This window comes from Erinaceus europaeus, chromosome 20 (genome assembly GCF_950295315.1).
Source record: "Erinaceus europaeus chromosome 20, mEriEur2.1, whole genome shotgun sequence".
In the NCBI taxonomy this organism is placed as follows: Eukaryota; Metazoa; Chordata; class Mammalia; order Eulipotyphla; family Erinaceidae; genus Erinaceus; species Erinaceus europaeus.
Genome location: NC_080181.1, coordinates 57,020,480 through 57,048,384, shown reverse-complemented (window position 1 = coordinate 57,048,384; position 27,905 = coordinate 57,020,480). Strand labels below are relative to the sequence as shown.

General features: G+C 60.6%; 2 protein-coding genes across 6 annotated transcripts; both read right to left on the bottom strand.

Annotated features, from left to right (window-relative positions):
* Window positions 1–835: 835 nt before the first annotated feature.
* On the bottom strand, window positions 836–12,636 carry FES (FES proto-oncogene, tyrosine kinase). The gene is made up of 18 exons (XM_007535116.3): window positions 12,208–12,636; window positions 11,903–12,076; window positions 9,930–10,026; window positions 9,656–9,839; window positions 6,538–6,675; window positions 6,347–6,466; window positions 6,126–6,248; window positions 5,853–6,039; window positions 5,475–5,558; window positions 3,858–4,067; window positions 3,605–3,727; window positions 3,139–3,192; window positions 2,229–2,347; window positions 2,022–2,116; window positions 1,810–1,933; window positions 1,568–1,725; window positions 1,355–1,477; window positions 836–1,105 (listed from the first exon to the last, which is right to left on the bottom strand). Exons 1-18 carry the CDS (start codon window positions 12,409–12,411, stop codon window positions 963–965), a joined length of 2,460 nt encoding a protein of 819 aa, XP_007535178.1. The 5' UTR covers window positions 12,412–12,636; the 3' UTR covers window positions 836–962.
* Window positions 12,637–13,417: 781 nt separating this feature from the next.
* On the bottom strand, window positions 13,418–27,639 carry FURIN (furin, paired basic amino acid cleaving enzyme). Of its 5 annotated transcripts, XM_060179502.1 has the most exons (18): window positions 25,689–25,925; window positions 24,862–25,211; window positions 24,155–24,230; window positions 22,647–22,978; window positions 22,417–22,515; window positions 22,214–22,309; window positions 21,976–22,104; window positions 21,702–21,778; window positions 21,457–21,545; window positions 20,735–20,907; window positions 18,206–18,418; window positions 16,707–16,807; window positions 16,522–16,625; window positions 16,323–16,440; window positions 16,065–16,244; window positions 15,623–15,747; window positions 15,433–15,543; window positions 13,418–15,331 (listed from the first exon to the last, which is right to left on the bottom strand). In XM_060179502.1, exons 4-18 carry the CDS (start codon window positions 22,821–22,823, stop codon window positions 14,736–14,738), a joined length of 2,388 nt encoding a protein of 795 aa, XP_060035485.1. In that variant the 5' UTR covers window positions 22,824–22,978; window positions 24,155–24,230; window positions 24,862–25,211; window positions 25,689–25,925; the 3' UTR covers window positions 13,418–14,735. The 5 variants fall into 5 exon arrangements, with proteins under 5 accessions (XP_060035485.1, XP_060035486.1, XP_060035489.1 ...); XM_060179503.1 differs by lacking the exon at window positions 24,155–24,230; XM_060179506.1 differs by lacking the exon at window positions 24,862–25,211.
* Window positions 27,640–27,905: the final 266 nt, after the last annotated feature.

The following is a 27,905-nucleotide window of genomic DNA, read 5'->3' as shown; positions in this document are numbered from 1 at the left end:
CATCTTCTTCAACCTCTTCCTCTTCTTTTTTATCAGAATCCTGCTCAGTTTTGGTTTATGGTGGCGCAGGGAGGAACTGAACCTAGGACTTCAGAGCCTTATGCTGAGCGTTTTTGTGTAGCCATTAGCTGTCGGCCCAGCCCTTCTCATTGTCTTCTTCTTTTTTTATGTTTTTTAAACTTTTTTTTATTGTTGTTGTGATTGTTGTCGTCGTTGTTGGATAGGACAGAGAGAAATAGAGAGAGGAGGGGAAGACAGAGAGGGGGAGAGAAAGACAGACACCTGCAGACCTGCTTTACCGCCTGGGAAGCGACTCCCCTGCAGGTGGGGAGCCGGGGGCTCGAACCGGGATCCTTCTGCCGGTCCCTGCGCTTTGGCCGCCTGCGCTACCGCCGGACTCCCCCTTCTCATCTTCTCCACCCTCCCTGTGACTGCTGGAACTCTTCAGGTGACTTGTAGATTTGGGGGGCCCAGGGCAGGAGCTGTCTGGAGAGACAGGCTCCCTGGGAAGCGTTTCCCTCTCCAGCACCTGCAGGCTGACCTTGTGTGACTGCTGTGCACACTTCACGCTGCCCGTGGATGCTTCAGTGCCAGGGGCCTTCAAGCCTTGGCTCCTACCGGCGCTTTCAGGCATGTGAGTCCACACTTTAGCCTGCAAAGCAACACCTCCACCCCCTTCCTCCTGCACTGGGCTCCTCGGCTCCCACTCCCCCACACCTGACCAGGGCTTGCCGGTTCTGGTTCTGCGCAGAACATGGCACTTCCCCAAGCCCACAGTCCAGAGCCTGGACCCTTCTCACCCCTGCCCCGGGGGACCACACGTGAGAGCGCGGGGTGGGCATCAGTGGCTTTATTGTTTGTCTGCAGGAGGGCCTGAGAGGGAGTGGAGTGCAGGCAGACCTGCAGCCCAAGTCCAGGGCTGGGGGGAGGCCCGGTCGTGCCTGCGGGGGCCTCGGCCAGTCTCACCGGTGCCGCTTGCGAATGCTGTGTAGCTCCTGGCAGATGGTGCTGAAGCTGGGTCGCTGCCCCGACTCGTAGGCCCAGCACTGCTCCATGAGCCGGAACACAGCATCAGGACACAGCTCGGGGCAGGGCAGGCGGCCCCCTGGGGGGACAGCATGGGTGAGGGGCAAGGGCCCTTGAGCGGGTCTGCTGGGGTCCAGGGCTCTGGGCTCAGCCCTGCCATGTGCAGGCATGAATAGCCGTCAGCTATTCTGTCTATGGGGGCGTGTGAATCCCACCTCCCACTCCAGGGCCCCCCAGCCTGCTACGAGGACGTTCCGGCCATGCCGTGAGAAGGCTGGCAGGTGAGTCCTGGCTCTGAGTCTCAGGTCACCTCCCAGCAGCTTGTTACCGTTCTCCACAAACTCCCGGGTTTGCTGGTTGCTGAGGTTGGGGTATGGGGAGGCCCCCAGGCTGAAGGTCTCCCAGAGCAAGATGCCAAAGCTCCACACATCACTTTCAGACGAGTAGCGGCCTGCAGAGGGGCAGCTGTGTGAGGGCCTGCGTGTCCCTGCCCGGCGGCCTCCTGGCTCCCGGCCCCCGACCCAGGTCCCCCCACACACACCATAGTTGAGTGCCTCGGGCGCGGTCCACTTCACAGGGACTTGTCTCAGGCCCCCAGAGGCCGCGTAGATGCCGTCTGCTTCCTCCCGGGACATCCCAAAGTCGCTGATCTTCAGGACGTTTTTCTCGGTCACCAGGCAGTTCCGGGCAGCCAGGTCCCTGGTGGGCAGAGGGGCCTGTGTCAGGGCATCCTCCCAGGAGACTGGTCCTGGGGGGTGCTGAGGGTGGGGGCTGGCGGCTCACCTGTGAATGCAGCACTTGCTCTCCAGGTAGGCCATGCCTGCTGCCGCGTCCCCCACCAGCTGCAGCAGCGTCTTCACGCGCAGGCGGCTGCCCTCCGTGCGCAGGTAGGTCAAGAAGTCGCCCCCTGTGGGCAGGAGAGTAGGGTTCTCTGGGCCTGCGGCTGGGGGGCCTGGCTGGCCTGGGTCTGCACTGCCCTCACCCCCAGTGCTCACCCTGCACCAGCTCCATGACGATGTAAATGGGCTGTTTTTGGGTGCACACGCCAATGAGACGCACGATGTTGGGGTGGCTATACTGCTTGAGGATCCTGGTGGGGTGGGGGGCTGCTTAGGATTCTGCCTCAGGGTTCGAGCACCCCTCTAGGTCCCGAGAACCCAGAGAACCCCAGGAGCCCCAGGGTTGCGCTGAATGCCTCCCACCTGGCTTCCTGCAGGAACTTGGCCTTGAGTTCGGGCGGAAGCGTCTCCCGGCAGGATTTCACGGCCACTGGGGTGTTGTCGGCCCGAAGACGCCCGCTGAACACCTCCCCGAAGTTCCCCTGCAATGGCCTGAGGCTGTGACCGGCTCTCCCGGGTGCCCTCCTCCCCTCCGCTGGGCCCCATGCCCATCAAAGGCTCAGAAGTGCTCTGCTTGCCTGTCTGAGGGGCAGGGGATGGCCTGTCACCACTGCCCCAAGTGACATTTTTTTTAATTTTATTTATTTATTATTGGATAAAGACAGAGAGAAATTGAGAAGGGAGGGGGAGATGGAGAGGGAGAGAGAGATTTGTGTAGCTCTACTTCACCGCTCTTGAAGCTTTTCTCCTGCAGGTGGGGGACCAGGGGCTTGAACCCAGATCCTTCTGCACTGCAGTGTGTGTGCTTAACCAGGTGTGCCACCACCTGGCCCCAGGGCAAGTGTCATTTCTTAAGCAGCTGTTCTGGTGCCCTCCCAACAGGGCATGTCCCCTGCACACATACAAGAGCACGGGTGGGGGAAGCAGTGGTTGAGTGCACATGTTATTACCATGTGCAAGGACTTGGCTTCGACTTCCTGTTCCCACCTGCAGGAAGAAAGCAGGTCTGCAGGTGTCTCTCTCTCCTCTCCTCTCCTCCTTATCTCCCCTTCCCCTCCCATTTCTTTCTGTCCTATCTAGTAAAATAGAAACAAACAAACAAAAAAAGATCACCCTTGGTTTGGGGCCATGTGGGGGCCAGCAGGAGGGGATGTGGCAGTGAAAAGGGTGGGGGCCAGCAGGCAGGTGAGGGCAGACAGGGAGGGAGGTGGCCCAGCTCTGAGGGCCTCAAGGAGGTGGGCTGGGGGCAGCTGGCAGGAGGCCCTCCACTCACCCGTCCAATCTGCTCGCCCAGCACGAGGTCCTCATGGTTCAGCACCCACTTGTCCTGGAGGGGGGAAAGTAAGGCCCCAGGTTGGTGGGGAGGGTGTGACAGAGGAGCAGGCCTGCTGTTTCAGGCATCGAGCTTATCGCCCCAGGAGTTGGGATAGGGAGGGGTCGGGGTCACAGGTGCCCATAAGCGGAGTGTGAGGTCCACAGAATGGATTGGCCATGACCTCCCAATCCCAGCAGGAAGTGCCCCTGAGCCCTGTGTGTGGACCAGGTGCCAGTCCACCCCTGTTCTGACCCAGGGGAACAAGCACTATGGGTGTCAGAGACCTGGCACCCCTGCTCTGACTGGAGGCTGGCCCAGGGGCCCCTGCTCTGCTTGGGGACCCACTGTGGGGACCTGGGCCCTGGCTGCCCCCTGATGTGCTCTGGGGGCTTGCCCAGCACTCTGTTCTGCTCTGGGGGCTCACCTTGGGCACTGCCCTATTGAGGACCACTCCGCTCTTCTTGGTGAGGGGCTGCTGGGAGTGCAGCAGATGGTCGATGAGCAGGGGGATACTGGGGAAGCCATCCCCTTCCAGCCGGAACAGGTTCTGTGGGGTGGGGGGTGGGGGGCAGCTGAGGGGCTGGGATAAGACACCACCTAAGACCCCCGTCCCTGGGTCAGCTCTGCTAGGGGTTCCCCCAGGCTCATTGGGGATGTGGGGAGGGCCAGGCTCTCACGTCTGAGGACTGGATGATGAAGTGGCGGGGCTGGCCGTCCCACAGCACGGACAGCACAGACTCCTGCTTGCCCTGGCTCTCCCGCACCAGGAAATCCCCTGAGTGTGTCAGCAGCTCGGCCACCTCTGTCCGAGGGATGGCCCCATGGTACCACAGCTGCTCGTGCAGGGGCTTCTGGACTTCGGGAACCAGCTGCAGCGGCGGGGGCAGCTGGGCAGGGGAGGAGTGAGGAGGGGTCAGTGGGGCGGGGGGAGCCTCAGAGGCCCAGGCAGACTTAGACTCACCAGCTCAGCCCAGCAGAGCAGGGGACAGGATGCTTACCTGTGAACCCAGAACCCCACTTAGGCTACACTCACTTCCAGAGCAGAGAGAATGCTGGGTAACCAAGCCTGCAGGGTCCTCCAGCTCACATTATGGTGGAGAGAAAGGGTGTGAAGGAGCTGGACTTGGTATTCCAGGGAGAAGAGGGGAGCGTCAGTGGGGAGGGGTTCAGTAGGTGGAGTGTAGGATTTGTATGTGCGAGGCCTCTGGTTTGGTCCTAATACTGTCTAACCGGCTCTCTGGTCTGTCTGTCTCTCTGGTGATGAATAAATAACTATCTTTTCAAAAAATAAAAAATAGGGGGTTGGGCGGTAGTGCAGCGGGTTAAGCGCATGTGGCACAAAGCGCAAGGACTGACATAAGGATCCTGGTTCAAACCCCCGGCTCTCCACCTGCCGGGGAGTCGCTTCACAGGCAGTGAAGCAGATCTGCAGGTGTCTGTCTGTCTCTCCCCCTCTGTCTTCCCCTCCTCTCTCCATTTCTCTCTGTCCTATCCAACAATGAACGACATCAACAACAACAATAATAACCACAACAAGGCTACAACAACAAGGGCAACGAAAGGGGGGGGGGGAATGGCCTCCAGGAGCAGTGGATTCATAGTGCAGGCACTGAGCCCCAGCAAAAACCCTGGAGGCAAAAAATAAATAAATAAATAAATAAATAAATAATAAAAATAAAACATAAAAAAGATGGCTTGGTAGTTGGTAGTTGGTGCAGTAGATAAAGTGTCAGACCCTCAAGTCTGAGACCCTATCCGGAGCCCCAGCACTGCATGCGACAGCCTGGTGCCCTGGCTCCCTCTTTCTTCCCTTCCTTCTCTCATTAATAAACCTCAAGAAGAAAAGGTAAGGAGGGTGAGGAGGAGGAAGAGTGGTTTGGTGGCCAGGAGGTGGTACAGCAGGCAGAGCGCATGACTTGCACCCAAGAGGTCCTGAGTTTGATCCCTGGTATTGCAAGCACCACAGTGATTCCCTCTTTTGTTGGTCAATCAATAAGAGCCGGGGAGAGAGAATAATAGTTTGTACAAGACGCTCCTGCCTGGGGCTCTGAAGTCCCAGGTTCAATCCCCAGCACTACCACCAGCCAGAGCTCAGCAGGGCTCTGGTAGAAGCATAAATAAAAAGTCCATGAAACTTAAAGAGCAGCCTGGGCAGCCTGGTAGAGGCTCCTCTCTGCAGCAACCCCATGACCAGACCCCAATCACCCCAGAAGCAAGGTTTAGGGGGCAGCTCTGAGGTCTCATCCATCTCCCCCCAGTTGGGCAGAGGGTCTGGCCTGGCCGAGCCTACTCACTGAGAACCTGGGACGGAAGATTCCAGAGATGTGGCTCTTCAGGATCTCCAGGGTGGGTGTCCTTCCCCCTTCTCGCTCGGGCTCCTGGGGCCAGGGACAGACGTCAGCGGGTGGCCAGGCTTGGGGGGTGGAGGGTGAGAGTGAGCAGTACTGGGGCAAGAAGGCAGATCAGTAGGCAGGTCAGGGAGGTGGGGGGCAGCATGGGGACCAGGGCAGGTGGGCGGGAGGGCAGTGGGGCAGGCAGCCGAGCAGCTGGGAAGGGGAGCAGACAAGAGGGCAGGTGGGCAGGCGGCAGGAGGTCAGACGAGTAGGCGGGAGAACAGTGGGCTGGCAGGTGAGGAGGGCAGGTGGCAGGTGGGCGGCAGGCGGGGTGCTCACCGAGGACGAGGTGGAGTGGCGGTCGTCCTGTAGCAGCAGCACGGGCGGGGGCTCTCCGGGGCCCAGCTGCCTCACCTTGGCCTGCAGCAGCTCATGCTGGGCCTGCAGCTTGGCCTGGCTGCACAGGGCCACCTGCAGGGCCTGTAGCGCCTCCTGCAACGCCTGCTTCTTGCCCAGCAGCTGCACCCTGCGGGCGGCACGGGGTCAACAGGACTGGTAGGCAAGACGGTGGGGCGGAGGCTGGGGGCTGGGGACTGGGTGGTGCCCACTCACCGCTCCCGGGGGTGGGTGCTCTGCTTCTCATCCTGGAGCTCCTGCTGCAGCTGGACGACCGCCTCCTGCCTGCTCACCACTGTGTCGGTGGCCGAGGCCAGCTCATCCGTCACGGCGGTCAGGCTGTACGCAGGAGGGAGGACCGAGTAAGAGCCGCGCACCCCCCCCTCCCCCGTGCACCTGCAGAGCCAGCCAGGCGGCCCACCACCCTCGGCACTCACGTGTGCTGTACGCTCTCCACTGTCAGCTCATTCAGCTGCAGCTCCCCGGGCTCCAGTGCCTCACCCTCCTCCAGCAGTGACTCGTCGAAGGTGACGCAGGGAGGGACGTCAGGGGCGGTCCTGGGGTGGAGGGGTAGCACCTGTGGGTGGTCTGGCCGGACCCGGAACAGGTGTGGGGGGGTGGCGCTTACCCATATTGCCGCAGGAAGCCGTGGTACTCAGCTTCGGGCTGGATGCGGGCAGCAGCTGAGGCCATCTCTCGGTGGATGGAGGCCACCTCGTCCTGTACCAGGCTGCTGATCTCCAGGTACTCCTGCAGGATGTCCTTCCTGCACAGATGGGACCCAGACAGTGGGGGCTCAGGCCAGGCAAGGCGGTCAGCCTGGGAAGGCCCCCACCTCATTTCCCATAGGACTAGGAGCTGCAGGGAGTTGGGCCAGGCTCCTGGGACTCCCCGGGTGAAGACAGAAATGGTTTGTGGGGAGTCGGGTGGTAGTGCAGCGGGTTAAGTGCATGTGGCCCAGAACAAAAGGACCGGCAAAAGGATCCCAGTTCGAGCCCCCGGTTCCCCACCTACAGGGGAGTCGCTTCACAGGCAGTGAAGCAGGTCTGCAGGTGTCTATCTTTCTCTCCCTCTCTGTCTTCCCCTCCTCTCCATTTCTCTGTCCTACCCAACAATGACAACATCAGTAACAACAACAACTACAACAACAATAAAAAGACAACAAGGGCAACAAAAGGGAAAAATAAATTTAAAAAAATTAAAAAAAAAAAAAAAGAAGTGGTCTGTGGCAGCTGGGCCAGGCCAGGGATGCTGACTCCCATCTGCCTCTGCAGTCCCGGAACCTGCCCAGAACTCCAGTCTCCAACCACCCACACTGTGTCCACTGCCCCCGGTAGCTGGCTCAGCAGGCGGGCAGCATGTGAGGTCCCAGGCACTTCAGATGGCCAGAGTGGCCTTGGGTATCCTCTCCTCCGCCCCCCATCTCTCATACACAATAAATAAAATAGAAAGGTCTTGGGGTGGGGAAATGTCCTGCTAGTCTTTGCTTTGACACCCAAGTCCCACCCACATCCTGACCTCAGAAGCCATTCTCCTTGGGCCTCTCTCCGCACAAGCCAGTACAGTGCCATCCTCCACATCCCAGGGCCCACCTCAATGACCCACAGGGCACTATGATGTCTCTCTCATATTCTATCCAGGCCACAAATCACGCTGGGCCTGCCCAGCTCTCCCCTTCCCTGGTGGCTGTCCCAGCCCACTGGCCAGGCTGTCTGATGTGGACTTCACACCAGCCCTCGGGTGCTCTCTGGGCCTGTCCTCACCTGGGACAGCAGGTGGGCAGTGAGGCCTCTCCTCCAGCAGTCCCCACCCCCAGCTCTGCCTGGCCCCGCTCGACAGGGGCTCCCTTACTACGGTTATCTGCATTTCAGGCCTCCCCACCCACAGGTTCCCACCTTCCCTTTTCCCATTGGCTTTCTTACTTCTCCTTGACTTGCTATCAATTTCACTAATGGGGTTTCCCTTTCTTCTCCCTGAAACCAACAATCGGATCCTGTCTCCACAACTCCCTGCTGAGCCCCAGAGCCTACAAGTGACCTGATCCAGCCCTGCAGCCCTGAGTCATGTGACTGTCACAGGACAGACAGGGTAACCTGGACCCTGTGGCCGCTCAAGTGTTGCAGTGCGAGAGTGCGACCCTTGCAAGCACAGGGTCCTGAGTTTGATCCCAGCCTTGTATGTGTTAGAGTGATGCCCTGGATCTTTCTCTCCACATAAGCCTTAGAAATTTCAAAAATGGGGGAGCCGGGCGGCAGCACAGCGGGTTAAGCACAGGTGGCGCAAAGCGCAAGGACCGGCATAAGGATCCCGGTTCGAGCCCCCGGCTCCCTATCTGCAGGGGAGTCGCTTCACAGGCGGTGAAGCAGGTCTGCAGGTGTCTGTCTTTCTCTCCCCCCTCTGTCTTCCCCTCCTCTCTCCATTTCTCTCTGTCCTATCCAACAACGACGACATCAACAACAAGAGTAAAACTACAATAAAATAACAAGGTCAACAAAAGGGAATAAATAAATAAATAAATATTAAAAAATTTAAAAAAAAGAAATTTCAAAAATGAATGAAGTGGCCGGTAGATGACTTATCAGTAGAGAGCACACTTCACCATGTGCGAGGACTCAGGTTCAAGTCCTCAGACACCATGTGGAAGCACCAGCACAGGTGATAGAGCTGTGTTGTAGTGTCTCTCTTCTGCCTCTTTAACTCTCCCTTACTATTTCTTATTCTTATTTTTAAAAACACTTTATTAAAAAAAAAACTGGGGGCCGGGCGGTAGCACAGTGGGTTAAGCACACATGGCGCGAAGTACTAGGATTGGCAATCCGGGTTTAAGCCCTCAGCTCCCCGCCTGCAGGGGAGTCGCTTCACAAACAGTGAAACAGGTCTGCAGGTGTCCGTCTTTCTCTCCCCACTCTGTCTTCCCCTCCTCTCTCAATTTCTCTCTGTCCTATCTAACAACGATGATGACAGCAATAACAACAACAACAATAAGAGGAACAAAAAATGGGAAAAATGGACTCCGGGAGCAGTGGATTCGTAATGCAGGCACTGAGCCCTAGCCATAACCCTGGAGGCAAAAATAAATAAATTAATTAATTAAAAAAGAAGAAAGAAAGAAAAGAAAAAAGCAACTAATGACAATTTCACGGTGTCAATATGACCACAGAACTTTAAAAAACAAACAAACAAACAAACAAGAAACTGTGCTGGGAGTTTTCTGGGAGTGGTATAATTGTGCAGGCAAGAGAACCCTGGTGGGGAAGTAATAATAAGACAAGCTGGGAGTCGGGCGGTGGCGCAGCGGATTAAGTGCACGTGGCGGAAAGTGCAAGGACCATTGTAAGGTTCCCAGTTCGAGCCCCTGGCTCCCCACCTGCAGGGGAGTCACTTCACAGGCGGTGAAGCAGGTCTGCAGGTGTCTGTCTTTCTTTCCCTCCCTCTCTCTGTCTTCCCCTCCTCTCTCCATTTCTCTCTGTCCTATCCCACAACAACATCAACAACAATAATAACCACAACAACAATAAAAACAAGGGCAACAAAAAGGAAATAAATAAATATTTTTTTAAAAGAAAAGCCAAAATCTATATGCCCTGGAGGTGGCTTAGTGGTGGAGCACAGGACATGAAAGCAGGAGTTCCTGAGTTTCACCTCCCGCACTACCACAGGTGCCAGAGGGATGCCCAGCCCCCTTCTCTCCTCCCTCCTGAGTGCTGGATGCCCAGGAATGCTTCCTGACACAGGGAGGGGCTCACAGGATGCAGGCCATCTCCTCGTGCAGGTCCTGCAGGGACTGGAGCAGGCCGGGCAGCAGGCGCTGGTGGTGGTGCTGGTGGTGCAGCTGTGCCGCACGCACGCCCAGCACGTAGCGGTTGTGGTGGGCGAAGAGCTTCCAGAGGCTGCGCACGTATTTGTCCTTGGCCCGGTCACGGTCCTTGTCTGCAGGGCGGGGACGGTGCTATGGGGCTGGCAGAAGCCCGGAGGCCCGGTCTGCAGTCCCCCCCACCCCGACCTCAAACGACCCCTTACCTTTGCTGGCCTCCTGGTACTTGCGCCTGGCCTGGGCACTATCGCGAGCTAGCGCACGGTACTGGCTCTTGAGCTTCTCGATGTCCTGGCTGTGTGTCTGGGGACAGAAGAAAGGCCGGTGGCGGCAGGGCCCGGGCTCAGCAGTCCTGCCCTGTGCCACACACCCATGCCCACCCTCCAGAGGCCTGCAGACCCCAGGGGAGTGACTGAGGGGCTCGGGTCAGAGGGGAGGTTCTGGGGGAGTCAGGTAGGACCCTGGGTCTGCCTGGTCTGCTGACATCATCTTTAAAATCTTTTTTAAAAAGATCCATTTAGACTATTTCACACGGGGGTAGGGGAGACATGGAAGCCAGAGCACTTGTGGCACTAGGGATGTGAGTCCGGCCACAAATTCATTTTATTTTTTTGCCACCAAGATTTCTCTGGGACTTTGTGCCTGTACAATCTCACTGCTCACGGCAGAATCTTTTTTATTTTTCTTCTTCTTCTTCTTCTTTTTTTTTTCCAGATAGAGGAGGAAAGACAGAGGAGATACCATGGCACTGTTTCACTGCATGTGGATCTTCCTCTTTCTATGTGCCACTGGGGGCTCAAACCCGGGCCCTTGTGTGTGGCACGGTGTGCACTCTGTTGGGTGAGCTGTCTCCTGACCTCCAGTTGAAATTCTTGGTAATTTTAAAAAAAAAAGTGTTGCCAAGAAATGAACTCAGGGCCTCACCCACACGTGATACCACTGAGCACGGCTGTTCAGGCACGGCGGCTTTGTTCACTCAGGAGACAGAGAAAGACATGTCCCATCCACGGAGCCCAGGGCCTTGTGTGCGGTGAGGAGCCTGCCCCACTGGGTGACCAGGCTGCAGGGCTCTAGTGCTTTGCCAGCAATGGTCCCTGAGTTCCCACTCTGCACCGAGTCCCCAGTGGCAGGACGGTTGGTTGTGGGGACAAGAGTTCTCATGCCGGCCTCAATGGATGTACTGGGCACTCAGGCAAGCTCCCGCCCTCTCCTCTTTGCCTCAATTTCCTTTCATGAATTGAGCTGAAGGTAGTGATGGGAATCATATTTTTCTTAAAAGGCCAGAGGGTGAACAATTCATGTGTGCAGATCACATTGCTTCTGTTAAGAGGAACTCTCTTTACTTGAATAGCAACAAAGCAAACCAGGGTGTCCGAGAAAGCCTATAGTAACAGTAGGCAACTGGGGAGAGGACAAACAGCTCGCTCAGTCTGCTGCAGCACAGACTCATTTGTACGCCTGAGGCCCCAGGGGCTACAGGTTCTATCTCCAGCATGATCTTGTGCCAGAGCTGAGAAGTCCTCTCCATAGATAGACAGATAGATAGGTAGATAGGACAAACATCAATCTTAAAAGAGACAGGAGAGCAGCTTCCTGGGAGAGCGGGGCAAGCTGAATGGCCACCAGGGGCCGCTGCAGTCCACATGTGGAAGGGATGGTTCCCAAGGGCTGACCTGGCCACTGAACGCAGCCTCAGACCCCAGAGGAACACAGCCTTGGACCTGGGGCTGGCAAAGCTCAGGCCTAGGCAGGTCGACTCTCTCCTTCACCTCCCAAGCCTGGAAGGACTTGACAAGACCCCTGGGGATGCCACACAGCTCCACATCGCCCAGGCTCAAGCCTGGCTACAGGAGCCATGACCAGGTGGCCAGGGCGCTGGGCTGGAGCCTCAGGGATAGCAGAGGAGGAAGCTGTGGTGGCAGAGCAGGCCTGTGGTCAGGGGCTGACTTCCCCAGTGGCCGGGGCCCTGGTGCAGAGACGTGGGGCCTGGTGTAAAGGAGGGGTGCAGAGGTGTGGGGTCTAGTGCAGAGGTGTGGGGCCCTGACACAGAGGCAGAGGAGCCTGGTGCAGAGCTGGGGCCCTGACACAGAGGCAGGGGAGCCTGGTGCAGAGCTAGGGCCCTGACACAGAGGCAGGGGAGCCTGTGGGGCGGTGGGCCTGACACAGGCAGGGGCCTCACCTTGGCCAGCTCCTGCTGCAGCTGCTGCCACTGTTCGCTGTAGCTCTTGCGCATCAGCTGCCGCTCGCGGATCAGCACACTCAGCTTGCTCAGTGGCCCCGAGTTCAAGTCCTCGGCGTGCTGCCTCAGTACTCGGCTTAGGCCCTCCGTCTGGCTGGTGATCTCGGCCCAGGACTACGCAGGGGACGGGTAGGGGACGGGCAGGGGATGGGCAGGGGCTCCTAGGGTCCGCAGCTGTCCAGCCCGGGAGAGGGGGACCCGGCACCCTGGGGGAGGGGGGACAGCCCTAGGGAGGCCGCACGCACCTGGCTGACGGGGCTGTCAGGAAGGCCCCGGCCCCCACCGTCCTGCAGGGACATGTGGTGCAGCAGCCCCGCGTACTCCCGGTCACTGCGCACTCGCTGCGCCATCCACTTGCGCATGCCCTCCAGCAGCCGCAGCTCGGCCTCCTGCAGTTGCTGCACCGCCCCGTGGCCCTGCGGGCTGCACAGCTCTGAGGAGAAGCCCATGGCCACGTCCTGTGCTGGGGGGCCAGGGAGGCTGGGGCCAGGCAGCTGAGGTACCACGGAGAGGAGCTGCAGGAGGGTGAGCCTGGCTGTGATACAGCCTGAGAGCCAGAGGGGACTTGAACCGGCCCTCACTGCTGCCCTTGTCCTGGGCACCGTCCTGGCACCACAGAGGCCCGGCCTGGTCCCGGGAACCCTGAGGGGCCTCCTTCCCTGGAGCACCAGCCGGTGGCCTCTGAAAGGGTGGTGTGTGAAGGGCTCACCGGGTCCCAGGCCACTCTGTGGCCACCGCCCAGTCAGTCACATGGCTGCCCCGTGCTACCCCTGGGAACCCCCACCCCTGCCTTCACCCCCGGTACCCCCAGCCCCTGCAGGAGTTACCAAGGCTGCTGCTCCCGGGGCCGCTGAGGAGAGACCTGCTGCCGGCCAGTTCCTGCTTCCGTGCTTCCTCCTCCGGGGTTTCAGTTGGCCAGCCCCAGGGCGGGCCACAGAGGGGAAGGGGTGGGCGGGAACACAGTCCCCCCACCCCACCGGCCCCACGGAAACGGAAGGGAGGAGGGGTGGCCGGGAAGAATGACCCAGGAGAGGTGCCCCACCCTGCACCCTAGGCCCAGGAACCCGCACCCTGCGGGTGGGGGGAGTGGTCCAGGGTGTGCTTTGGAGCCTGTTCCAGGCCCAGGCCACTGCTCCCTTGGCCAGGTGGCAGCTTCATGTCCCCAGGATGGCCAGGGGCAACCAGGCTGGGCAGCCGGCAGGGAGTTTCCCAGCAGCACCTGGGCTCATCCAGGTCCCCCAACAAACCACCCCCCACCCTTTGGTGGGTGGCCTGGCCACTTCAGACCCTGAGCTACAGTGGTAGGCACTGGCTTGACCCGTCCTTGGATCGAAGTCCTGGCCGTGGCCCCAGAGGCAGGCCTGCTGTGGGGGTCTCTTCCCCCAACACCGGCCCCAATGGTGTGTGTGGGGGGGGAGGTGGGGGGGGTGGTTTCAGCACACAGGGAGACTGAGCCTGGTTTGCATAGTCAGCACGTTTAATCACTTTAAAATCTCTAACATCATTTCATGTCCATTAAATAGAACCAACAATGCTGGGCCTGTTTAAATTACAAGAAACAAAAAGAAAAGTCACTGTGCACCAGCCCAGCATCTTACAAAACGCACTGGGCTGGCCACGCGGGGTTGGGGGCGGGCGGGGGGCACCCCTGGGCATGTGGCTGGGGATCGGGAAGGGCCAGGAGAAAGAAAAGGGGGGCTCCCAGCTGGGAGGGGACTGATTGTCCTAGTGGGAGGGGTGCAAAAGGCACGTCAGAAGAGGGGACTTTGGGAAAGGCCAGGCCAGTGTTCCCGCCAGGGCACAGTGATGGGCTCGGGCCACTGCCCGCCCGCCCACCCGCCCACCCACCCTGGCCCTTGTTAGGATGAGTCCTGCAGAGGCACTGCAGGCCTGCCCCTCCCAGCAGCCCTTGCCCGGGGCCCGCCTGCCCCTCCAGCACTTGGGGTCCAGCTGCTCTGTTCCCCGGCATCTGGCTGTGGCCAGGGGCCTAGCAGCAGGGTGAACGGTGGGCATGGGGAGGTGGATGGGCAACTGCTACCCCCATTAAAAATACAAAAAAAAAAAAAAAAATCAGCATCTAAAGTGAAATCGTCACAGAGTGAAAATATATCCTCAAACAGCCCCTGAGGTCCCCACAGGGGAAAGCAGCATAGGGTGGGGGGGGGAGGAGCGGGGGGCCACCGTCCCTCCCCACCATCCACCCAGGGGCTCCAGGACTGTGTGCCAACAGCCCGGGCAGCCCCGGGCTCAGAAACAGGGCACAGGTGGGCAGAGGGTATGCACCGCCTCGCCTTGGTCCCTTCTTCATGGCAGCCCACCACTTCCACGAGGCTCGCTGAGAGGGGGACCCGTGGGTGGGGCCAGACTGGGATGCAGAAGCCCTTGGAGAGGCAGCCTCCTCCTTCTCCAACGGCCCCTGGTCGGCCTCCCTGCTGCCCGGTGGGGCCATTATTGCTTCAGAGGGACGAGGGGGCTCAGCAGGGGTGCCCAGGAGAAGGGCCACATCCCTTCTCACGAAGCAGGGCCCAACCCTGGGCTCCACTCCTTCCTCCCCACGGGGTGTGTGGGGGGGGTGAGGCCCCTGCCCCGGCTGGTCCTGGGACCCACCTCAGGCAGCTGGGGAACCCCGTGTGTGAGGGAGGCAGTACCAGGAGGTAGCACTGGCCTCTCCTGCCTCCCCCACCAGGATCCAAACCCAGTCCCGAGATAGAAAAATACTTTGGTGAATTAAAAAAGTGCCCAGGAGGGGTGGGCCGTAGGGCGTCAGCAGGTGTCAGAGGGCGCTCTGGTCTCTGATGAAAGCGGTCCTCTCGCCTCGGCCCTCATCCTCGTCTGACTCCGATGGGCACTCCTCCTGCCAGGCCTCGGGCGGCAGCCCCTTATAAGAAATGAGGCCGCGGTCCATGGTGTGCACCTTCACGCCCCGGAAGCTGAAGCCAGAGCGCAGCTGCAGGACCAGGAAGATGGTGGCGAAGACCAGCACGATGAGGGCACAGCTCAGGCCGGCCACCACCTCGGGCAGGTGTGAAGGCAGCAGCTCTGCCCGCTCCCTGGGCTCGGCCGCTGGCTCGGCAGGAGGCCCAGGTGGCAGGGGAGGCCTCGGCGGGGACTCACGGCTGCTCTGGCTCTGCCGGGAGCAGGTCTGCCCCACAGGGTCCAGGGAGGCGTGACTGGGGCAGCTGAGGCAGTCTGTGGGGGCCGGGCCCCGGCAGGTGGCACAGGAGGCATGGCAGGGGACACAGACGCTGGCCCGGATGGGCTCCACGTCATTCTCTGTGCTGTAGTGCGTCATGAGGACCTGGGGGGTCGTTCCAGGGGGGCAGTGCTGGACACAGCTCTTCTGGTGCAGGGAGAAGCCTTCCTCGCACACTGTGGCCGGGAGAGGGGGGTTAGCAGAGGAGCCGGGAGCGGAAAGTGTGGGACTATCACCCCCAGACCTCCCTGTTCCCTGCCTGGGCCCCAAGACTCACCCACACAGGCTTGGCTGGACGTGAGGGTCTTGCAGCCAACGCTCTCTGGGGCGGTGGGCAGACCCTCCGGTGCCGTGCCATACAGCACAAGGGTGAACTTGGTCAGTGTCCCTGTGGAGGTGGGGTGCGGCAAGAGCTCAGGTACTGGCCCAGGCCAGACCCCCGCCCCCAGCCCTCCGGCAACCAGTACCGTAGTTGTTGGCCTCGCTGGTGTTCTCGATCTCCAGGACCCACTCGCCGGAGGGGTCCTCATCCCAGGAGTGGGTGGTCATGAAGGCCCAGTCATTGAAGCCGTCCGCGGAGTAGTCGTGAGGCCTGTTTGGGGGTGTAGTGTGAGGCCCCGGGACCCGGCGTGGACCTCCCACCCCCACGCAGCACCAACCCTTTAGGGTGGGGAAGGACAGTGTCCCTGGTTTCCCCGGGGAAACCAAAGGTGCCACCCAGAAGATTCTGGAGACGCGCTGGGGCATCGCACAGCCCACTGGCGTCCAGCAGGCAGACGTCAGGGTGTCCCACAGAGACCCAGGACAGAATGGCCCTGCCCAGGAGTGTCTGGGGAGATGGGGCTGGGAGCGGGAGTGTGAGGCCAGGCACACAGCAGAGGGAGGCACCGGGCCGGACGGGGTGGGCACCTGGCAGCCAGCAGGGTGGAGCGGGTGCCCATGGGGCTGACCAGGTGGATGGCCAGGTCGCCCCGGCGATTGTAGGACAGGGTGAGCCGCGCCTGCGCGTGCTCCAGCCTCACGATGTGGTTGGGCTCCCCCAGGCAGGCGCTCACTGGCTTCCGCACCTCCAGCCGCTTCCCGATGTCCCTGCAGGAAAGCACGGTGAGGGGCGCCCCTGGGGGGCCATTGGCCACCCCACCCCCCAAGCCAGGGTCCGGCCCTCACTTGGGTTCTGTGAGGATGTCGATGACACACTTCCGCTGGGGGGCCACCGTTGTCCAGTTCTGGGCCAGGGCCACCATGGCGCCCGCATCCAGCAGCCCATAGCCGTAGGAGTGGCTCACTGTGGGGGCAGGCGGGACGTGTGGGTGGAAGACACAGGGGTGGGGGGTCTGGCCGATCCACCCCCGGCGCCTGTGCTCACCTTTGCGGCCCACGCCGTTGGTGCTCCAGTCGTTGGCATTGAGGTGGGCCGGCTTGGAGGTCTGCACCACTAGGTGCTGCATGTCCCGCCAGGTGAGGTTCTTGCTGTGGGAGACAGAGATGGGGGCTGACAGGCACCGCCTGGCAGAGGGTGCTGGGGGCAGGGCTGTCGAGCCCCCCACTCACTTGGCCTCCAGGGTGAGCGCGATGATACCGGCAGCCAGGGGGGCGGAGGCGGAGGTGCCCGTGTGGGACTCTGTGCACTTCTGCCGCAGGTCCGTGGTCACCTGTGGGGAGACAGTGTTGTGGGCTGGGCCGTAGGCACCAGAGGGTCAGCTGCCTGCTTCCCTCACATGGGGTGTCTGTGGACAGGCCCCCAGCTGACTGGGCCACAGTGGCCCATGGAGCACAGTGGTCAAGCAGAGGTTGAATAATTTTGTGGTTTTTTTGGTGGCCTCGATTTCATACCTGATGGATTCCTCTACTCCTTGCAGGCTTGTTTATTTTCCAGTTTTTTAATCACAGAGAAAAACAGGGAGAGAGACTGAGAGGGGAGGGAGACAGCACGGCACCGTTCTACTACTTGTGAAGCTTGTCCTGTGCAGGCGCTCCCATGTGGTGCCAGAGGCTCAAGCTCAGGTCCTCACACGTGGGAAACTACGCTGAGGCATCGGGGAAACTCTTTTGCTTCTTCAGCAGAGCCCTGCTCAGCTCTGGCACATGGTGGTGCTGGGGACTGAACATGGGAACTCAGTGCCTCAGATGTGAAAGTCATCTGCAGAACCATTATGCTATCTCTCCAGGCCTTCCCCCAACTCATGATGCAGAGAGGAGGAAAGAGACACCAAAGCACTTGTGCCTGGTGCTGAGCTCCTGGCTCCCCCTGCACAAAGTGTGTTGTGCTGAATACACTTTTTTTTAAATCATTTTACTTTATTTATTTTCTTTTGTTGCCCCTGTTTTATTGTTGTAGTTATTGTTGTTACTGATATTTTTGTTGTTGGATAAGACAGAGAGAAATGGAGTGAGGAGGGGAAGACAGAGAGGGGGAGAGAAAGACAGACACCTGCAGACCTGCTTCACCGCTTGTGAAGCGACTCCCCTGCAGGTGGGGAGCCTGGGGCTAGAATTGGGATCCTTATGCCGGTCCTTGCGCTTTGCGCCATGTGCGCCATGTGCGCTGAACCCGCTGCACTACCGCCCGACTCCCTGGATACACTTCTGAAGTTGACTAAAAGGCCTGCTGCCACAGGAAGTCAGAGCCTGCAGGCCCACTTCTGTAGAAATGGTAACCTGAATGAGCAAGGAGGAAGGGGTGCTATTCAGACCCACCTCCGTTTTCTTGCATGAGAGAATGCTTATGCAGGGAATCTATATTTTGAGGATGAACAAACCGGCCTGACCTTAAGTGAGTCTTAAGTTATTGCTGGCCCTGTAGGAAGCAGGCTGGGCCTGAGTCCCCAGGCCTGCAGGTCATCTGGCTCTGGGTCCATGCCAGGTCCCCAGGCAGCCCTGCCCTGGGGGGACATGGTTCAGGAAGGTGCATGCAAGCTTGCAGGGAGCATCCACACAGCCCCACGCCCCGGGATTCTGAAAGCCCCTGGCTCAGGGTCCATGGTGCCTGAGCCATGTCCCCCTGCCCCGTTTTCCCTGGCTCCCCACAGCCCCACGCTGGCAAGACTCACAATCTGCTTCTCGTTCTGGTTGCCGCTGCTGTAGGTGGTGGCCAGGGTGGAGGAGCAGGCCTCGCTGTACCAGGGCACGTTGCCGAGCTGGGTGGCGCTGCTGATGGACAGCGTGTAGATGCTGTTGGTGTAGCCATCACAGTTGCAGCTGTCGTGTTCCCGGCCCCCGTTCCCCGAGGCCCAGACAAAGATGGAGCCCAGGCCCCCTCGGCCCTGTGGGCAGACGGGTTGGTCACTGGACAGCAGGGTGTGGGGGGGGCAGCCTGGGGCCATGTTCCCTATGTCCCTCCTCACCACCCCATCCCAAGATGTTTGGGGGATCAGGCATGCATGCAATATACACTTCTCTCTGTGCACAGAGAATACACCCAGTGGCTTTATAGCCATGTAAATTCTATTAAAATCTTACTTTATTATTATTATTTTAATTTCTTTTAAAATTATTTTTAATATTATTTACTTTTGGATAGAACAGAGAAATTGAGAGGGGAGGACAAGGTAGAGAGGGAAAGGGATGGAGAGACACCTGTGGCCCTGCTCCACCACTCGTGAAGCTTCCCCCCTTGCAGGTAGGGACCAGGGGCTTGAACCTGGGTCCTTGCGCACTATAATGGGAGCAGTTAACCAGGTGCACCACTGCCTGGCCCACAAATCTTACTTTATTATTAAAAAAATAACTTGACTCCCACCTAATGCTCATACATTTCAGCTCAGGCCTGGGGTGAGTTCAATTCACTTTTTTCTTTCTCCCCCCACCCCATCCTCCATTTTTTTCCTTTTTAGTCACCACTGGGATTTCAGCACTAGAGACTAACTTTTGCAGGTAGAGAGGAAAGGAGCGATACCACTACACTGAAGCAGACCCGGTGTGGTGGGGTCAGAGCTCAAACCTGGGTCCTGTGTACACGGCTAACCAGGCGCCCTCCCCGGTGAGCTGCCTGCCAGCCCCAATTTTCTTCTTCCCCCCGGTAGTCCCTCAGTCTTATGATTTATTCTATTTTTAAATTATAGTTTTTTCTTTCTTTTTCTTTTCTTTCTTTCTTTCTTTCTTTTTTTTTTTTTTGCCTCCTGCTCCTGCAGGCTACTTTTCCCATTTTGTTGCCCTTGTTGTTGTGCTTGTTGTAGTTGTTATTGTTGTCATAGCTGTTGTTGTTGGACAGGACAGAGAGAAATGGAGAGAGGAGGGGAAGACAGAGAGGGGGAGAGAAAGACAGACACCTGCAGACCTGCTTCACCGCCTGCGAAGCGACTCCCCTGCAGGTGGGGAGCCGGGGGCTCAATCCGGGATCCTTATGCCGGCCCTTGCGCTTTGTGCCACCTGTGCTTAACACGCTACGCTACCGCCCAACTCCTACTATTCAAGTTTTTTTCTTTCTTCTTTTCTGTCCAAGAGATGCTGCAGAGGGGAAAAGCACAAGATTTGCAACCATGTGTCCCTAAATTCAACCACTGGCACTGCAGCTGTCAGAGTGATGTTTTAGTTCTCTCTCTCCCTCTTGTTACTAAATAAATACTTTTAAAATATTAATTTTTATAAGGGGGGGGGTCAAAGCACAGCTCAGTTTTAGGCATTGTTTTATCCCCTTGGTGTCCTAATAAACACAGATTTTTTTTTAATATTTATTTTTATTTATTTATTCCCTTTTTTTGCCCTTGTTGTTTTACTGTTGTAGTTATTATTGTTGTTGTCGTTGTTGGATAGGACAGAGAGAAATGGAGAGAGGAGGGGAAGACAGAGAGGGGGAGAGAAAGACAGACACCTGCAGACCTGCTTCACCGCCTGTGAAGCGACTCCCCTGCAGGTGGGGAGCCGGCGTTTGAACCGGGATCCTTATGCTGGTCCTTGTGCTTTGCGCCACCTGCGCTTAACCCGCTGCGCTACAGCCCGACTCCCAAACACAGATTTTAAAACCTTAAAACTAAACATAAGAGCAAATGAAATGAGGTAGGTGAAAAGCATGTATTACCAGGCGGGTGTGAGGCCCGGAGCACCATCACCACCCTCACCAAGGGAGCGCCATGGGCAGGGCAGCGCCAAGGGAGCTCCAAGGATGATGGGGCAGCTCTCGGGAGTCTTTCTCCTTTTTCTCAGAAAGTAGAGAGTGAGAAACTTGTCCAAAGTGGGGGAGACAGCATAATGGTTCTGCAAAGAGCCTCTCATGCCTGAGGCTCCAAAGTCCCAGGTTCAATCCCCTGCACCATCATCAGAGCTGAGCAGTGTGCTCTGAATGAAAAAAAAAACTTGACCAGAGAGGTGCTCCGTGGTTGTCCACAGGCTGTGGTCCAGGGTTACAGCTGCACCACACATGCAAGAAAGAACAGGGCCAGCGAGATGGCTCAGCACGCTAGAGCACAGGACTTGTGTGGCTGGCATGTCTACACATCCTGTGATGGGGTGTGTCTCTCTCTCTTCCCCTCATAAAAAAAAAAGTCAGTCTTTGGAGAAAGAACGAAACAACAGTAAGGAAATTCAAAGGAGAAGGCTGTGAAGACAGCTGGGGCCCTAGCCCGGCTTGCACCCCACCTCACCTGGCTGACCCCCCGGAAGAAGGCCTCCTCGGCCAGGCGGGCAGGCCCATCCACTGTCTTGCCGTCATCCTCGGGGCCCCAGCTGGCGCTGTAGATGTGGATGTGGTTGGGGTTCAGGCCCAGCGAGCGAGCCTCTACCGCATCTGTAACTTCGCCGTCCAGCATGCGCACCCCTGGCGGGGGGGGGGGGGGAGTCAGGGAGAGGGGTGGCGTGTGGGTCCAGGCAGTGGTGTGCTGGTGAGCCCTGAGCCCGGTCTGCCTTTCATAGACAGGGAGGGACAGACGTGCTGTGTACTGCCCACGTCAGGTTGCTGGACCTGAAGGGCCAGAGCCTCACAGTGGAAACAAGGCCTTTATCACTTGGATGCGGATGCAGGAGAGGCCTGCTGAACTGCACTCAGCTGCCCTGAAGCATGGCACCCATGATACTGGGGCCTGCGGCATGGAGGGCCTGTGGCATGGAGGGGTCTGCAGCATGGAGGGGTCTGCGGCGTGGAGGGCCTGCAGCATGGAGAGGTCTGCAGCATGGAGGGGTCTGCGGCATGGAGGGCCTGTGGCATGGGGCCCAGCTCCTCCAGCAGCCAAGTGCCCTCTACGAAGTAGCCACCGTGCAGTGTAAGGAGCCACATGGGAGACTGGCAGGAAGCGGACAGTGGGCAAGGGGAAGGAGAACGAGCACACCCGAAGGGCCCTCCCAAAGCCGGGCTCGGGCCCACACTCACCTCCGATGCGGGCGTTGTAGGCCACACCCACGCCGCAGACTCCATTATTGGCCACGGCGGCCACTTCCCCCGCACATCGAGTGCCATGCCTGCCGGGGCCAAGGGCACGGCGGCGTTAGTGGGAGGGGGAGCACAGCAGGCAGAGGGAGGGGTGAGAAGGGCTGGCGGCTAGCGGCCACTCAGGCTGCCCCGTCCACTCCGTCTGCCACCTCCCTGCAGAGGCCTCTGGGCTGGCTTTTCCTCACCTGTTGTCATTCATCTGCGTGTACCGGGGCTGAGGGTCTGGGTCCTGATCGTTGACGTCGAAGCTGGCCCCGGGGTCCTAGAAACAGCACAGCCAGGGTCAGGGGACTCCCAGGCACCCTGGTGACAGGGCCCGTCCAGACGTGACGTGCAGCTGCCCCCACCCCACAAGGTGCAGTTCTGGGGTCTGTGGGAAGCTGGGCACATGGGAGTCCTGCACACACGAGCCCTCTTCTCACCCCATACCAGCCAGCTGCCTCCCACCCGGCTCCTCACATAATTGCCTGCCAAGTCTGGGTGGTTCTTCTCGATGCCGTCGTCCAGGATGGAGACCACGATGCCTCGGCCCGTGAAGCCCTGAGCCCAGGCCTCCTTCACATTCAGGTCCCGCTGGGCGACGCCAGACTATGGGGACGACATCCCACAGTCATCAGCCCGGAGATGCCCCCGACCTCCTCCACCAGCCTACCCAGCAATGCCCACCGCCCTCTGCCTAGACACCGAGGTCACGTACCAAGTACCACTGCTGGGGGAACTTGGGGTCTGTGGGCTCCTGGAACACGTCCCGTTTGATCCGGCGCTTCGTCACTTGCTGCTCCAGCCACTGTACCTGTGGGGGGGTGAGGCAAGCAGGTGTGGTCAGCTATGGGGCAAGGGGGGAGGGAGAGGCCCCCATGTGGGGAGGGAGGGGACAGCAAGGGCTGGGGCCACACTCACTTGAGGCTCCCTCTGCAGTCGACTGTGCCGCAGGCGGTGAGGTGACAGGGACCGCTTTGTCACTGCTCGGTGCCAGAAGTGATAATAGTCACCAAAGATCTGCAACAGAGCAGGAGACGGGGCTGGGCTCCCCATCTGTCAGTCCCCGAGAGGTGGGGGTGGACGGCAGCCTGCAAGGAGGGGCCGCGCTTCCTGCCCAGTGCCCCTTCAGCAGATGGGCGCACACCTACCTGGCCCAGGTTGAGGAAGCCATGCTTGCGGGCCACGCTGTCTGCCACGGCTGGGCCCCCAGAGACGTGCACAGCCCAGGTGTTGGTGAAGACACTCTGGCCGCAGGCGTCGGCCGCCAGCAGGACCAGGGCTCCTGCTGCTGCTACCACCCAGAGCACCCAGGGCCTCCGCTCCATGGGGGGCGCAGGTGGCCGGGACCCCCGGAGCCTTCGTCTCCTTGGCCTGCTCACAGGGCCCCCGAGTGCCTGCTCACTGTCCGTGGCCCAGGGCTGGCTGGAGGGGGCATGGGTCCGGGCCAGGCGGGGCTGGCACTGGTGGTTGCTGGCTGCGGCTCTGGGGGAGAGAAGCGGAGAGCGAGTGTCAAGCCCGTCCGGACGTGTAGTGCAGCTGCCCCCACCCCACAAGATGCAGTCCCGGGGTCTGTGGGGAGCTGGGCACATGGAGTCCTGCACACACGAGCCCAGCTTCACCACACCAGGACTCGGGAGCCCAGGCCCAAGCACTCTGCTAGAACGATGGCTTGCAGGGCAGAGGGCCACATGGAAGACCCTGTGACCAGCCGCCTCACTAAGGAGCCCGCTTGTTCACGCGTCCTTATGCACCAGCGCCAGAGTCTGGAGGGCCGCGAATTACAAAGGTAACAAGGGGTCTCCCGAGACAGTGGGGATGGCAAGTCACTGCCACCATCTTTGTGGTCTCCTAAACCACCCAGGTCTGTTCTATACAGAAATGAAATGCTGGATTTCCCGTTGGTTTTTTTTTTTTTTTTTTTTTTTTAGAGAAATGGAGACACCACAGCACTGCTAGGCCCTCTGTGGAGCTTCCCCCCGTTACTGTCCATGGTGCTCCTAGGTGGTGCTGGGTTTCAAATCCCGGGCAGGCCTCAAGTTGTGATAAAGCTTGAGCTCTACCAGGCAAGCTATCTCCTGGCCTGTTTGTGTTTTTAAAGTTTCTAAGGGGAGACAACTTCACCACGCTGCCCGTCCATTTCCTGCCTCAGCAAAGCAAATCCAGCCCCAGGGGGTTATTTACAAAGACCCACAGTCCCCAGGAAGGAAGGGTGGGTCACCCTAGGTGGTGTGGGGGCCTGGGGCACTTAGCTTCACCTCCCCCTGTGGCCCAGACCCCCGCCCAGCAGTCAGGGCACCAGGCTCTTCCGACACTGCTTCCTGGGGGAAGGCTGGCCAGTTGCCCAGCCGCCAGACACCCCAGCAGCCCCCCTGCTCACTGCCCGCTCCACCCCCTCCCTCCGTAACCCGAGCCAGGGCTGCCCCAGGGCTGCAGAGAAGCCTGGGAACACCAAGGTGAGGCTGAATCAATAGTCCTGGCGTTGTTTTTCCTCCTTCAGCAAACAGACAGCTCAACCTCTCTGCCTCTTGCTAGGGCCACATAACTGTCCCCATAAGGGCCCCTCGCCTGCCAGACACCAAGGGGGCTGGGGCCCACCCCCATCTCAGGGCCAGATTTGCTGCGCTGAATGCTTCCCACAGGTCCTTGGTGTTCTCACCACTCCAGGCCGCCTGTCCTAGGTCCCTGGTGGGTGGGGGCTGCCTCTGCTTCTGCCGAGGTTCCAGCCCTGCAGACTGGGTGACCAGACACATAATTCCTGGAGCATTTTCAGTTTACACCAAAATAACCTGACAGCTGAAGGCGGGAGGCACCCACAGCACAGCTCCTCCCCTCCCAGAGGCAGAGTCCACGGCCCCCTGCCCTGCTTGGACACCACCGGTCCACGGGGCCCCAGGCAGCCCAGTTCCAGAGCACAGGTCTAAGAGACACAGGGTAGCCAGAGGCCCAGCCCCAGAGGGTGAAGGTTAACAGAGAATGTGGAGCCGGCTCAAGACCTCTGCTCCCGTGTCCACGTGTCCTCGAAGGCACCCCAGACCGCAGCACTGTCAGCTCTGCTGGCCTCCCCCCACCCATCTAGATCCATCAGCTGGGCACGGCCAGGCTCCTGCAAGCAGGATGGGTGCTGCACCCGTGTTAGGGGTGACTAACCGACTTAATTTAATTACCTTTGCAGCACCCGGAAGACAGGCAGGCTGGAGGCACAACCCCAAGAGGGGCCTGTCCCCACTAACATCCCCTGGCCAGGGTGGGGGGGGGACCGGCTTCCCAGAGCCCCCCAGCCTGCTCCCTCAGCCTCCAGGAGCAGGAACTGAGAACAATGAATGAATGGGCTTCTCCCCACCCCCAGCCCAGACTCTGACTCACCCTCTGAGTCCCAGCTCTCAGGCGGGACTGGAGCTGGGACTAGGACAGGCGGTGGCGGGGCTGGGGTGGCCCTCCAGACACCCACACTGGAGCCTGCCCAGGAGGCGAGCTCGGGCTCCCTTCCCAGCAGAGACCCGGGGCGCCAGGGTTCCCGCAGGCCCGCGTCCAACCCCCGCGGCTCCAGTGGTCTCAGGCCAGTCTCAGTCCACTCTGGGCCTCAGTTTCCTTGCTGGGAAAAACACCAGGCCAAAAACTCTCCAACTTTTCTCTTTCTTTTTACAGCCACAGCATTAATTCTCTCTAAAACAAGTCAGATGCTCGGTGGAAGCGCAAGCAGGAAATACTTCACCCTGGCGGGGTGAGCGAGGTCAGGCTTGGACACGCTCCTGCGGTGTCCACACTGGCAGCCCAGCCCTCCCCGGGCCACACCACCTGGCCTCCCTCGCCATCCGGGGGACTCCCAACCCTCGGGCCGGGCCGGCCCCACTGCCCCCGGCGGCGGCCACACCGGTCTGGCCCGCAGGCCGCCCCGGCCCCCTCGGCCCCCCGCGTCCGCACCTGAGCCCGCTCGCCAGGTGAGCCGGGGCGGGGGCGCCCCTCGACGGCGCTCGCCCTCCCCGGGCCGCAGGCCCTCCCGGCCCGCCGAGTGGACGGGGCGGCCCCGCGGGCGCGCTGGAATCCGGCCTCCCGGTCCCCGAGGCCCAAAGCCCGCGCCGGCGGGGCGCCCAGGTGGGCCGGGGCCGCGCTCCCCGGTTCCGCCCTCGGGCCGGCCCGCCGCGCCCGCGCCCGCCGCCTCCCCGCACCCCGGCCCCGGCCCCGCCGCTTACCCTGAGCCCGGGCGGGGAAACTTTTCCGGGCGGCGCGGGCGCGGGTGCGGGCGCGGGCCTGGCCGAGCTGCCGCGGGCCTGGAGGCGCGCTCCCCGCGCCCGGAGCGGCGTCCCCGCGCAGGCGGCGGCGGCCTCGGCCTGGCCCGGCCGGCGAGCAGCGAGGGCTCGGCCTGCGCTCGGCTCCGCGGGGCGGGGGCAGCGGCCGGCCGCGGCGGCGCGGCTTGTTTACTCGGCCGCTGTCAGCGCCGCCGGCTCCGCCTCCTCCGTCGCGCTCCGCCCCGCGCCGCGCCGCCGCCGCCCGCCCAGCGCGCCCGGCCCGCAGGTAGGAAGGGGCGGCTCCGCCGGGCCCGCAGCCCCGCGCCCCTCCGCCGGGCCCGCAGCCCCGCAGCGCCTCCGCCCGGCCCGCAGCCCCGCGCCCCTCCGCCCGGCCCGCAGCCCCGCAGCGCCTCCGCCCGGCCCGCAGCCCCGCGCCCCTCCGCCCGGCCCGCAGCCCCGCAGCCCCGCAGCCCCGGTCTCCCGCCCGGCCGCACCGTGGAACCCCGAGTCCCAGGCCCGCCTCCCTCCGAGGAATCCCCGGGCCCGCGCCCCTCAAGATCCAGGACTCCTGGGCCAAGCGCGCCCGCGACCGCTTGCCGGCACCAAAGCCCTGGTGTCCCCGCCCGGACCCTCCCGGGCCCCCACCTGAACCTCGAGACCTCGGCGCCCCCCGCGCCCGCCCCATCTGCATGGTGAGCTCCTGCCTGAGCTCCGGACCCTCGGGACGGACAACGGGAGAGGGGCTGCCGCCGCATTCGGGGTGTAGCCGGTCGCACCCCACATCACCGCCGGCAGGTGCCCCACCTGAGTGACCCCAGGCTGCCTCCGAGGGGGCCCCAGCCTGCGCCCTCTGCGGGACACGTGGGTGAGCGGAACAACTCGCCAGCTGTCTTTTTTTCCTTTTTTTTTTTTTTTTTTACAATAAGCGCCTGCCAGGCAGCCGGCCAGCCCCTCACATATCTACTCCCTGTGTACATTCTTTAATCCACATAATCCTGTTAGGCTCACAGTATTAATCCCATTTTACAGATAAGGAAACTGAGGCGCACAACAGCTAACCAATTTGTGCAGGGTCCCAGACGGCCGCCTGCAGCCCTGGAGCCGAGCCTGGTTCCAGCCTAACCTGGGGCCACGGAGCTCCCCACCTGGGTGCTGCTGGCAAACCTCACCACCCTCGAGGGGCTGGAGGCCAGCACCTCCCGGGCCACCCCAGGGCTCAGCACTCTGCCTTCCCTCCCTGCTTCCCCAGATGCGGCCTCCTGTGAGGACAGCAACCAGCACGGCCCATGATCCCGTGACCCAGGAGCGCTGTGGCCACCTCCCACCTGTCACCATCAGCCTGGACCGTCGGTGATATTCCTAAGGGAATGCACCTGGCTCAGATCCCGCCTGTTCAGCACCTCAGTTCACCCTCTGCGAGGCAGAGGCAGATTCCATCAGCAGGACACGTCCGACCAGCTCCCTTCTCCAGGCAGGAACTCCCTTCGCATCCAGGGGCTTCCAGGGATGGCAGTGGCGGTCAGGGCCACCCCGGGCAGCCCCCACCAGGCCAGCACCGTAGGGAGGGTGTTACTGCTGTCAGAGGAGGCAGGAAGTGAGTCACGGCCCTTCCTCAGTCTGAGCAAGAGCACCCCAATGAGGGGAAATCGGGACAGGGCTGGCCCCAGCCTCCCAGTCCCCACGTCCTTCCCACTGTCCTCTGGCCCAGAAGGAAGGTTGGGCCAGACAGAAAGCCACCCTGGCCGCTTTCGGGCCCCTCCCACCCTGGAGGCTGGCCCTAGGGAGCAGCGGTGGGTCTCGGAGGAGGGACTGGCCTGGGCCCAGCACTGCCACCCCGGCAGGGGCACTTGCCAGCTTCTCCCTGCCAGCCTGTCCCTCCACTCCCGCCATTGGCACAAGGCAGAGTTCTTTGCAGTGTGCTGCCCAGAACCCTCGCTGGGGGAGTGGGTCTGGAGGCTTGAGGTGAGGAGTGAGCCCCGTGTCAGGCTGCATCCAGCACAGGCTTCACACAGGCATTTTATAACCTGTTTGTCACAAAGCATTTGGAAGCCGCTCTCCTGAGCCCCCCTCCCACAAGAGAACAGGCTTTGGAGGGGTTCCCCATAGCAGGATGACTGCTCCATACCTCCCCCCCAACAGTCCTGTGGGCAGTCATGTGCTGATGAGCTGGGCACACCTGGG

Excerpts from the sequence above, each read along its gene's own strand:
- FES (XM_007535116.3), bottom strand. The coding sequence starts at position 12,411 with ATGGGCTTCTCCTCAGAGCTGTGCAGCCCGCAGGGCCACGGGGCGGTG. Across the intron at positions 6,249-6,346 it reads GTGGAGAGCGTACAGCACAC|CCTGACCGCCGTGACGGATG; the intron begins GTGAGTGCCGAG and ends TCCTGCGTACAG. Across the intron at positions 3,193-3,604 it reads TCAATAGGGCAGTGCCCAAG|GACAAGTGGGTGCTGAACCA; the intron begins GTGAGCCCCCAG and ends TCCCCCCTCCAG.
- FURIN (XM_060179505.1), bottom strand. The coding sequence starts at position 22,823 with ATGGAGCGGAGGCCCTGGGTGCTCTGGGTGGTAGCAGCAGCAGGAGCC. Across the intron at positions 21,546-21,701 it reads ACGCAGATGAATGACAACAG|GCATGGCACTCGATGTGCGG; the intron begins GTGAGGAAAAGC and ends TGGCCCCGGCAG. Across the intron at positions 20,908-21,456 it reads CTACAACGCCCGCATCGGAG|GGGTGCGCATGCTGGACGGC; the intron begins GTGAGTGTGGGC and ends CCCCCCCGCCAG.